The sequence below is a fragment of the Mirounga leonina genome, unplaced genomic scaffold (assembly GCF_011800145.1).
Source record: "Mirounga leonina isolate KUSES-001 unplaced genomic scaffold, KU_Mleo_1.0 Mir_125, whole genome shotgun sequence".
Lineage (NCBI taxonomy): Eukaryota > Metazoa > Chordata > Mammalia > Carnivora > Phocidae > Mirounga > Mirounga leonina.
The window spans coordinates 67,540,316-67,552,546 of NW_023270305.1; the positions used below are offsets into that span (position 1 = coordinate 67,540,316).

General features: G+C 36.3%; 1 protein-coding gene across 1 annotated transcript in view; it reads left to right on the forward strand.

The window, feature by feature from the left end:
• Positions 1 to 12,231, forward strand: part of LRPPRC (leucine rich pentatricopeptide repeat containing) — a 106,660-nt gene that overhangs the window by 23,189 nt on the left and 71,240 nt on the right. Inside the window, exons 12-14 of the mRNA XM_035001663.1 lie at positions 6,504 to 6,622; positions 8,341 to 8,434; positions 11,600 to 11,666. Coding sequence (XP_034857554.1) covers positions 6,504 to 6,622; positions 8,341 to 8,434; positions 11,600 to 11,666 — 280 coding nt within the window. The remainder of the gene's footprint in view (positions 1 to 6,503; positions 6,623 to 8,340; positions 8,435 to 11,599; positions 11,667 to 12,231) is intronic.

The window sequence follows — 12,231 nt, forward strand, 5'->3', positions numbered from 1 at the left end:
TGCACACATCTAGTTGAATTCTTTGGGAAGGCAAACTTATTTCTGAGCAGTAGATCTTCTGAGAAAATAGAATTGATTTAAATGATAGTTAAGAATCGGGTAAACATTTTTAAAAACATAGTAGATTTCTTTCATCTTAATTTCATTTCTGACTGTATCTCTGATCTTGATATTCAAACTTGCAGGTGTAGTTTTAAGTAAGTTTTTAAGTTTTTCAAAAAAACTCTTTAGTTCTTGATTTTGCATATACCATTTGAAATTAGTTTGTCTAGCCTTATTCCAGATGAAGTTATACATAATCAAGCCATTTTCTTTTTTTTTTCTTTTTCTTTTTCTTTTTTTATTTTTTAAAGATTTTATTTATTTATTTGACAGGGAGAGACACAGTGAGAGAGGGAACACAAGCAGGGGGAGTGGGAGAGGGAGAAGCAGGCTTCCCGAGGAGCAGGGAGCCCGATGCGGGGCTCGATCCCAGGACCCTGGGATCCTGACCTGAGCTGAAGGCAGATGCTTAACGACTGAGCCACCCAGGCGCCCCAAGCCATTTTCTTTGTGGACCAGTCTCCTTAACTGAGCCGAGTTACAATAATAGGAAAGACAGCAAAACTTTTATTGTAAAATGAGTGCTCATGACCTGACAGCCTGCTGATTGAAGGACAGAAATGTTCAGTCTTTCAGGTTCTTAAGTACGTTTAAGCATTTAGCATACTTTTCCCTTGTACACATGGGATGCCTATAGGATATGAATAAGAATTGAACAAATATTAAATTTTAGAGTACAGTATCTAATTCTTTGGTTTGCATTATTGGTAATTCAGAAAGAGTAGTCTCATAAAAAGATGCTTTTAACAGAAGTACTTCCCCCTTGGGGAAACAAAAAATGGTCTTTTTCATTTTATCTCGCAGTATAATGTGCTTTAGAATGAGATGCAGAGTTGTTAGTATGACATTGGGTGACAAACAAAATGCACAAACAACAAAAAAAGTGCTTTTAGCAGACTTTCATATTGCAATTTTATTTTAAATATATAGTCGTCTTCTGGTCTAAAGGAAATAGTGAAACAAGTATTCCCTAATTGTTTCTGGCTATAAAAGTCTCAAAATCCTTTTTAGAAAAATCTTCGTGAATACAGTATGCTAGTTGATTAACTCTTCGCATATCCTCCAGTTCTGAAAGCTCCAAGAAGTAACCTTTAACCCAGTATTTTTGAACCAGAGAAAGTTTACATCATTCCATGAAAATCTTTGGGCATATTAGTATTGTCCATCTTTACACAGATAAGAAAATACTTTTGAAAATACCCCCAGTTGAAATATTTGTCTGTTCATCAGGAAAATTTGCTTTCTTCAACCTTACGACTGTATCTAGACTTACTGGTTACCACATTTTAGCAACTTAGTAAACATAAAAGAAGTCAGGTAATTTCTTTCAATAGTTGTAGCTGAAACTAGTAGAAAAGTGGGCTTTATCTTGAATCCATCCTTTCTTGGGATCTTATAATTTAGATTTCAAAGATGCCTGTTGAAAGCTCACTTTATATTAATGAAACAAATGAGAGTGGCAGAGAGATTTGGCGACCAGCCTTAGGTTCCACACCTAGCTGTCAGTTATGCTGGGATTAGAACTGAGGATTTCTGTTCTTTTAAACACTCTTTTTAAATACCATAGCACCTTCACATTAAACATTTTTAAGTGTTATGCTGTATTTTATAAAAAGCCTTAACTATTAAAGTTCGATGCCAGTTTTTGCATTGAGGACATTTTAAAAAGTGCTCTCAAGTTTTTTAAGCTTTTATCTGGAAGAATTAAAACCTGAGAAAGGTAACTCGAGAGTACAAGACAGTGCCGGTTGTGTTGCAGTTTTTAAAAAACTGAGTTGCGGGCGCCTGGGTGGCTCAGTTGGTTGAGCAACTGCCTTCGGCTCAGGTCATGATCCTGGAGTCCCGGGATCGAGTCCCGCATCGGGCTCCCTGCTCGGCGGGGAGTCTGCTTCTCACTCTGACCCTGCTTTCTCTCTCTCATTCTCTCTCTCTCAAATAAATAAATAAAATCTTTGAAAATTAAAATAAATAAATAAATAAATAAAAAACTGAGTTGCTCCTTTGCAGGAGGCCCAGAAATATAGTAAAGTGTGTATTCGACAGTTTTCCTTCATGTAACAACAAAATGGCTCTACATATTCTGTGTGGTTTCTTTAGGGTAAGGTAAGAAGGTCACATTTTTATTAGTGCAGTGAACTTGTTCTTCATCTAGAAAAAGCCCTATATAAACTGGTAGAAAGAACAGAAGAAAATTAATGGCTGCAGTGATGGAGCGTGTAGAGGAGTGTTTCTCGTAAGGACTAAATAAAACCCCTCAGGAAATCAGAGACAGGTATTTAGAGGTCAGATCATACTGAACCAGGAGTTTTCAACAACACTGTGATCATATCATACTGAATTCTAGAATTGTTCTGGCTGCCAGTTCAGCCATCATCAACCCCTAAGAAAGAATCTCGGAGCGACTTCCCCCTGGCTCATCTTACTGGTATTTTTCTCTGTGGCACAAATGGAAAAGTCACCACTTAGAATTTTAGCAGATTGGCCCGAATGAGAGGAAATAACCCAGAATAATTGAGGATCTACATCCCTGGGTATATGTGGAAAACACAAAAATCAGAGTATGAAAGGGGTAAAATATAGAAGGAAGGACCAATATGAAAGCTTAAATGCCAGTTGAGTAAAGGGGTTGAATAGAGAATACTTTCCAAAAACTAAGAAATGGCCTCTAATAGAGTGCCCTGGGTGGAGTCTAAAATCATGTGGAGTAAACAGTTATAGTTGGTAAAAATTGTTCAGGTAAACCATTTATCTTTCCCAAAAGTTTGAATTATTTCAGTTCTTATAAAACTTTTTAAATGGAGACTTTCCTCTAGATTCATAAACTTTGTCATGACTCTCTTCGAAATATTTTTATTAGATTGCTTAGTTTAGGTTTTCTAAGTTCACAGAGGTCTGGGATCCATGTTTATATCTAAGTTAATATGTGATTATTTTAGTGTTTTTATTTTAAAAAGAAACATGAATTAAATTTTTTAGGAGGAGGTAAGTAGGTATGTGAGATCAATCACCTTTTTTCTCCTTACTGATAAATGTTTCTGTCCTCCCATCATTCAATCAATTATTGAAGTAAATATTTTTGTATTCTCCCTCAGAATGCCTGAGGGAGTGACTGAACTTACTGGATCAGAAGGTGTGGACCCAAACCAGCTTTAGCTTCGGTTAGAAAAATACATAAGTTAAAAATGCTGGCAACACAGGTCATCTATTTTTTTTTTTTTTTTTTAAGATTTTGTTTGTTTATTTGATAGAGAGAGACACAGCGAGAAAGGGAACACAAGCAGGGGGAGTGGGAGAGGGAGAAGCAGGCTTCCCACTGAGCAGGGAGCCCGACGTGGGGCTCCATCCCAGGACCCTGGGATCATGACCTGAGCCGAAGGCAGACGCTTAACGACTGAGCCACCCAGGCGCCCCAACACAGGTCATCTAAACGAGCAGAAGGAACTCCTCCCCTTAATACACATTATTGGAGAAATAATGAATTAAGAGAATAACATGTATTTGAAGCATAAATATTGGGGTGGAGTGTTTTGTACAGAAATAAGACTCTTCTATTTATAATCAATTTGTTGGCCTATTTTCAGACATTAGAAAATCAGATATATAGTTACCTTATTTTATGTTACATACATTTTTTTGTATCATCTAAGGAAATTTAAAAAAATTATTAGGGTATTTTAAGACAGCTAAGATATTAAATCATTATTGTCACTGTTAACATTTATTTAGTATTTTTAGGGTTTCACACATTTTTTCCTTTAAATGATGACTCTGAGAGCTAAGTAGAGAGATTTATTGTCATCATTCTTGTATTATGGACAAAAAGCTGCTAAAAATCAGTTTTTGGTGGCAGAATAAAGACTTGATCCCAGGAAAAAGCATAGGTTTTTGCATATTTGTAGTGTTACAAGCACCTGCCAGCAACTATGAGACTTGGTTTCTTATTCAAGATATGCCTTTGATCTTGGAGCACTCACTTTAACACTTTTTTTTTTTTTTAAGATTTTTTATTTATTCATTTGACAGAGGGAGAGAGAGAGCACAGCAGGGGGAGCAGCAGAGGGAAAGGGAGAAGCAGGCTCCTTGCTGAGCAGGGAGGCCGATGCGGGGCTAGATCCTAGAACCCTGGGATCATGACCTGAGCTGAAGGCAGATGCTTAACGACTGAGCCACCCAGGCGCCCCTTACTTTAACACTTTTGTTAAAATAAAGATTATTTGACTTCTAAGACCTGCCCGGCTTTATTTATTACAAAAAGAAGTATATCACCCCAGTAGACTGAGTTGAAAGCCTTGTTAATATTGTTGACCCCTGAGCAACACAGGTTTGAACTGTGCAGGTCCCCTTATACACGGATTTTTTTTTTTTTTTTTAATAAATACTGTAAACGTATCTTCTCTTCCTTATGATTTTCATAATATTTTTGTCCTTTAGCTTACTTTAAGACATAGGACATACAAAATATGTGTTAATTGACTGTTTATGTTATTGGTAAGGCTTCTGGTTAACAGTAGGCTATTAGTTAAGTTTTTAGGGAGTCAGAAGTGATACGCAGATTTTCGATTGCACCAGAGCTGGCGCCCCTAACCCCTGCGTGTTCAAGAGTCAGCTGTTGATACTGATCAGAACTAAGGTGGTACTAGTATTCTTTTTGTTCAGTATGTTCTGTTTTTCCTCTTGTCCTCAACCTTCCTCTAGGCCTAGATCAAAAGAATTTCTTCCATGCCTGTGGGTAATATTTATAGTTCTTGGTGTTTCTATCCATTCACTAGGCCTAGACTCTTACAGGTCAGAAAAGTGTTCCATTCATTGAGTGCCTTGACACATATTGACTTACATAATCTAACATGGATGGCAGTTAGGGAGGATTAAGCCAAGTGTTATTTGATAAAGTGTCTAGAAGGCACAGTTCCTGCCATATTAATGTGGAAGCTCAGAAATTATGGCTCAGAAAGGTGAAGTTACTTGTTCAGATTTACCCTGCCATTAAGTGCCAGAACAGGGTTGAAAGCTAGGTCTCATTAAACTTTGAGCTTGTTTTTTTTTTTTTTTTTTGTCATTTCACCGGAGAATCTTCCAGAAACATAGCTATTTACTTTTAACCATGGATGAAAGCAGTCGTTATTGATGAGGAAGGACATTGAGGACATTAGATTAACACAACTCTATTGCTAGTCATTGAAAAACAACTAGCCATATGCCCTCCTTTCAAATACTTAGTAATCTTTAAGAAGAGCACAGTGTGATTTGCCATTTTTTATGATAGTTACCCATGTTATTACTAGTAATTCCTAGTGAATTGTTAGAATACTTCTACTGAATTTGGCTTTCAAGTATTCTGATGCTTGTTGTGTGCTCTGTGGACTAACTCTATATGCATGTTCTCCTAAATTTGTCACTAAGCATGTGCTCTGTCTTTTGAGATTTTTTTTTTCCATATTAGTATCTTTAAAAATACATTTAAACACCTAAGGTTTTGAAGATCCATTAAGTGATTTTAAATATAATAAACTGTTTAACCTGAATAATAATCTGAATTTTCTCTTAAAGAAATGTGCAGATATTCATAATGTAGTCACACTTGCCTGTGTATTTCTGTAATCAGCGGGAATTTACAATCAAGTATTTGTACTAGAGCTCATTATGTAACAAATTTATAGAAATGTAATTTTTCTGTAGAGGATATGATAGGGTAAAAACGGACTTCTAGAGGGAGTATTTTTTTTTGTTTTGTTGTTTTGTTTTTGTTTTTAAGATTTTATTTATTTGAGTCGCCGCTCATCCCTTCCCTCTACAGTGTTTACTGGGTCCAGTTTTCTTTTTTTTTTATTTTTTTTTTTTTTTAAGATTTTATTTATTTATTTGACAGAGAGACACAGCAAGAGAGTGAACACAAGCAGGGGGAGTGGGAGAGGGAGAAGCAGGCTTCCCGCCGAGCAGGGAACCTGATGTGGGGCTCAATCCCAGGACCCTGGGATCATGACCTGAGCTGAAGGCAGAAGCTCAATGCCTGAGCCACCCAGGCGCCCCTGGGTCCAGTTTTCTTGTGTCGATCCGTCACTGCTCTGTAATAGCAATGATGTTTTACGATCTCTGTTCATTTGGGTGCCAGAAGCATTAGGCATTTTGCTTAATTGTTTTAAACTTTCTTACAGTTGTTATTTCTAAAATATTTCCTTAGCACTTGCTACTGAATTAATAGATTAAGAAAGGAGGAATTAATTTTTGTTTCATTTATCATCTTATTTCCCACTTCTGTTGCTTTTTTGCTTTCTCTTTTTAGACAAACAAAATGAGTAGTTTTTCGTACATTATGATTCAGAAAGTAAATGAACTGAACTTTCTGATCTTTTGTAATGTATTCCAAGTACTTCATCTGTGTGCTTCTAAATTTAATCTTATAGGTATAGTCGAAGTTCTCAAAGCAATGCATGAAATGGGAGTAAGTCCTGATCAGGAGACATATGTAAATTACGTGTTTCCATCCTTTGATAGTGCGAGGTCAGTTCATGCTGTTTTGCAGGTGAGTACAAGCAGGTGTGGTTTTAATTTCATAATTAAAGAGATTTCTTTCCTCCCTAATTGTTTAGTGGTAACCAAAAAAAAAAAAAAAGAAAAAAGTCATTAAGCTGAGTACGAAAAATGGTCATTGTCTGTATACAATTTTCTAAAGCTTTGTAAAAATATTGGTTAGTGTAAAGTCTATAGTGGTTAAACTTAAAAAGGTAAAGCAGCACTTTTCTTGTGTGTTGAAAACAATAGGCCAGTATCAGGAAAAATGTAAATAAAATAATGGATGCTCCTAGTCCCACTTTACAGTGTAACTGCAGTTTTCAGTTTTTGACCTTTACTTTTCACTTGTATATGAATTTTCATAATACACTCTTAATAGACTTACTACTCTTTTTTTTTTTTTTAATAATCTTTTGTTTGACTCCAAGGCATTATTTTCCTACCCAGCATTTCCTGTTCCCATTAGAATAGGCAAGGCATTTATGAAGGGGCACAGGAAGAAATTGACTTGGAGAGTGCATTGGACCAGCAAGGGTTGCACTTTCTACTTTCAAAGCAAAGTGCTATACAATTAGGAACAACATGGCAGAGCACCAAACACTTTTAAAAGAAACACTTTGTTCAAAAGAACTGTTTCCTAGGTGGTTATTTACATAATGCCTAGATTTTTCTAATATTTTTAGAGTGTTCTTTTCTTTCCTTGAAATAATTGCATAATTACAATCCTCTTAAAGGCTGAGTTTATGTCTTGAGTGTCTTCTCTTCCCTGAGTACTTAGAGTATTTTGAGCCTGTGCTATACATATTTTACTGTTAAAAATTATATTTAAAAAATAATTTTTCCCACATATTCTTAGTTTCCCAAAACCTACTTTTTTCACTTGGCACATTCTATTACAGTATGTAATTCCACCAATTATTTTTTATGGTTGCATGGTGTTTTATTGTATGGATATACCATAATTTATTTTTAGTTATTGCTTATTATTGATTGGGTGGTTTTAAATATTGTGTTATTATACAGTGCTTCAGTAAATGTGTTGGAACTGAATTTTGGCTCAGATACTTAAGTTATTAAACAAGTGATGATGTTGGGACACGTGATTAAACCTTTGGAGTTAAATAAAATTAAATTTGATCTTTACCTCATTGTATGTCCCAAAGTATTTTATTTTATTTTTATTTTATTTATTTGTTTTGTAAAGATTTTTATTTGTTTATTGGACAGAGAGAGACAGCGAGAGAGGGAACACAAGCAGGGAGGAGCTGGAGAGGGGAAAGCAGGCTTCCCGCTGAGCAGGGAGCCCGATGTGGGGCTTGATCCCAGGACCCTGGGATCATGACCTGAGCGGAAGGCCGACGCTTAACGACTGAGCCACCCAGGGGCCCCGCAAAGTATCATTTTAGATCAGTGCATTGAATTTTTGTTTTGTTGTTAATGAGAGATTTGTTCTAGTGCCTTCAATAGTAAACTTCCTAGGAGGAAGGTGTTCTAAGGGTAACAGATTATCTGAATTTGAAAATAAACATTTAATTTGGAATGTTGGAACTCCATCTCATAGCTTTTGCGAAAGTTCAGTTACTCCGTTTACGTATTGTTCTAGAAAGTGAGTTTTTTTTTTTTTTTTAAGAATAGTGATAAAAAGAAATGGGAAAACAGGAAATTTGAATTGCATATCAAAATTATTTTAGCTAGGTGTATTATCATTGAAATATGCTTTATCCCTAGGAAAATGGATGTCTACCTGAAAGTAATGTATTTTCACAAGCTGAATTGAGAAGTGAAGCAGTTAATGGGAACTTAGCCTATATTTTATCATTTTGTAAGTATGAAACATTAGCAGTAAACTTGACAGGTATTGATTTCAGTTACTACTGAGGGCATACAGGGTAGTTCATGCCCTCGATACCTACCTCAGGGAAGGTCAGGGTAACTTTACGGGTTTTTTATATGTTTTGCTTAATTCAGACTGATAAGACTGTTTATGAGTTGAACTTGTGGATAATTTGGAAGTAATTTTCAAGTTAAAAGGACCTTGGAGATAACATGGTGGTAGATTAGGACCCAGAAGACTTGAGTTCTGTTTATAATTAAGCTGCTGATTATGGGACCTGGAACAGGTGTTTTTGTTTCAATTTCATGAAATGGGGATACTTACCTACCTTGTGGGAGTCATTGTGAAAAAAAAAAAATCACTGGAGATACTATGCCTATTATAGCCATTGTTACATGAAGCCCATCTCCTAGTCCTCATTAACCAAAACATAGCAGATATTTACTAAGCATTTATAAATGCTATGATGCTTTATAGGACTCCTCACATGTCAATAAAATTACCTACATTGATAAATGAAGAAAGGCAGACAGAGGTTAAATCATTTGGTCAAAGTTAGTGATTGAGCCAGAACCAAGATCTTTTAATTTTAACCTTATTGTTTCACCCTACTACAATTTACTAAATAGACATTTCTTAAAGTTTTCACTTTTGAACATACCTATGACATTACTTGACCGTTTTTATAATCTTGTGAAAAAGATGCCATTTAAAAACAAAACACACAAACATCAGTTTCTAGACCCCTAAAATGTTAGAAGTTAAGCTCGGATTAATGTGCACTCAAATTGTGTAGGTGGAAGCATTGTAAAAACCCTGTTATTGGTAGTTAAAATGGTTCATCTTAATATTGTAAGGGAAAGGCGAAGTGTTCAGGATGAAAAATGCTGACTGTTAGAGGTTGTAGTTATTTGAGTTAAAGGTTGGGTAGTAATACCAGCTGCTCTCTGAGGGTATTGATTTTGCCTTCCACTCAGAGTAACGTACAGATTTGCCTTACTGACAGGATGAAAACAGAGAAGAATTAGCAGAGGAATCTGGGTACCCAAGGTGCATACATGAGAGCTGCTGTTCCCTTTATCATACCATCCTTCCCACTTCGTTGTCAAACCTTGATTTTTCAAACTTGTTTGTTGCTAAGGAAACTAGATGCTTTTTGTCAGCAACCTTCATCTTGCTGAGATGTTTCTGGTCACCTTTTTTTTTTTTTTTTTTAAAGATTTTATTTATTTATTTGACAGAGAGAGACACAGCGAGAGAGGGAACACAAGCAGGGGGAGTGGGAGAGGGAGAAGCAGGCTTCCCGCCAAGCAGGGAGCCCGACGCGGGGCTTGATCCCAGGACCCTGGGATCATGACCTGAGTCAAAGGCAGACGCCCAACGACTGAGCCACCCAGGCGCCCCTCTGGTCACCTTTTTAATGAATAAAAACTTGACAGTATTCTGTAAAATACTAATTTGAATAGTATAAAAATAACTTTTTAAGAGGTTGTTTATTAAATTTGAGAAAGAAAAATTCCAGGAACATTAAGAATAAAGAGTACTTCAGGCCACTCCTGTCCGTGCCTTCCCTTCTTGCTTTGATTTACAGGTCTTTGAAGAGCAGTTCTATAATTGCTGGTATTCACTGGAGGCAGCACCTAGGTAGGCACTCTTGGTTACTGCATCACAAGGAATTGCAGGTAGTAGAAAAGAGTTCTGGCTTATCTTGATCCAGTTTGTGCAGTAGTAGGAAACATTTTCCCACTTCTGTTTGTAGGTATGGAAAATTAATTTGATTAAGCAGTTTAAAGGTTGCTGAAAGACATGTAGTTATGTCTACTTTAAAACTCCTTGAGTGACTGAATGCTGATCATTTAAAAAATGGTTTTTAGATTTGCAGGTGCTGCATAAAACCTTGAGAATCTTACATCTCTGTTCAAGAATATAACACTTGATCTAAAACAATTCTTGTGTGTGGGAGTTAAGTTTTTATTCATATTTAGGAGAGATGAGCAAATACTCCTAAAATCTTCTGTAACTTTTCCCATGAGCTGTTTGTTGTTGTTAAGTTACTCAGGTATCTTGATCTTTTCTAAACTGTATTAATTCTGTTTTCTGAATTTTACGTGTACTATGAGCTCCTCTCTAATTCTGTCCATCTTGGATCGTTTAGTAACATGACATCTGAAAAGATTAAATCAGTTACTTAAAACATGGCACCATTTTTTTTTTAAAGATTTATTTATTTATTTGAGAGAGCGAGAATGAGAGAGAGTACATGAGAGGGGGGAGGGTCAGAGGAAGAAGCAGACTCCCTGCTGAGCAGGGAGCCCGATGCGGGACTCGATCCCGGGACTCCAGGATCATGACCTGAGCCGAAGGCAGTCGCTCAGCCGAGCCACCCAGGCGCCCCAACATGGCACCATTTTAATACAATGACAGGGAAAAATAAATTCAGGAGATGCCTACTTTGATTTTTGCCCTGGCTAGTTATGGTAAGGGTTACATGGAGAATCAGGCCTATGTGTTAAGGCAAATCAGGTTTACAGTGTCAGCATTGAAACATACAATGTTCTAGATTGTTAAATGACAAAATGAATAGTAGAGCAAACAAATACTTAGAAAAGTGAAAGGTGACTATAAATCAATTCCACAACAGAGGTAAAGACTCACTATGACTTTAGGTTGTCACTTAACATGAATGAAGTCATTGATCCTAGTGGAAAATGGAATGACAGAGTGAATGGTTCAACAGAACCCACTGCTACTTTGAGAAAAGAATTTTTCTCCTTTAAAAGACAGAAGTCCTATAGAGTAGTTACAGTCTTTTTCTTCGTAGTGCCCCATTGTCTAGTAACACACAGTTTTGGTATGTGTACCAGACCAACTCTCAGTGTGCTGGGGGATGATTAGTTATTACCCTTTATACCAAAGAATATTTATAAATTCATTAGTTGTATATATTCATGAAAATGAAGTAAAAATGTTTTTAAAGGATAGCTTCTATTGCAGATGTATATTACTGCATTATCTAATTAATTTTGTACGAGAACATTTCCATTTTAAAAATAAAGTTTCCAAAATGAAAATTAAAAGGTATGTGTTTCCAAAGAAGTTATTAAGTTTTTTGGGTTTGGTCTGGGTTTTAATGATGATCACTTTCTTTTGCAGTGGAATCAAATACACAGCCTTTGTCATTCGCTTCTTTGAGAGGCAGTCTAAATCTAGGCTTTAGGAGGTAAGATAATTACCTTATAATGTTCTTTGCCTGATTTCTCCTGTTTTTGTGACCTACTATATAAGGAAAGCTATAGATACTCTTATCTTCCAAATCTTCCAATATACCAGTTTCCTAAAATAACCTTATCTGTGTTACTCATCTACCAAGTAGTTGACTTGAGTGTAGGCAATCTTTTATATCATCTTTTCCAAGAAATACACACAAATTTGGTTAAAAGTTGTGTTTCAAAGAAGAAAGCACTGTTTGGAAATGGTGGGTTGGAGTTACAAAGTTGTATGTGTGTTTGGTGTTTTGAGTATTTAATTTCAAGGTAACTTCAGTCAGTGTGATACTGCTGTCTTCCTCTTTCCTCTGTGTGCTCAAGGGATGTTAGTGACCTTTTTCCTTCTCAGTTTTGTCATTTTTTTAAAAGATTGATTATTTATTTATTTATTTATTTGCGATAGAGGAAGAGAGAGCTCGTGCCCATGCGTGAGTGGGGGACAAGGGGAGGGGCAGAGGAAGAGGGAGCAATAGGCCCTCCACTGAGCAGGGAGCCCGACACAGGGCTCAATCCCAGAAC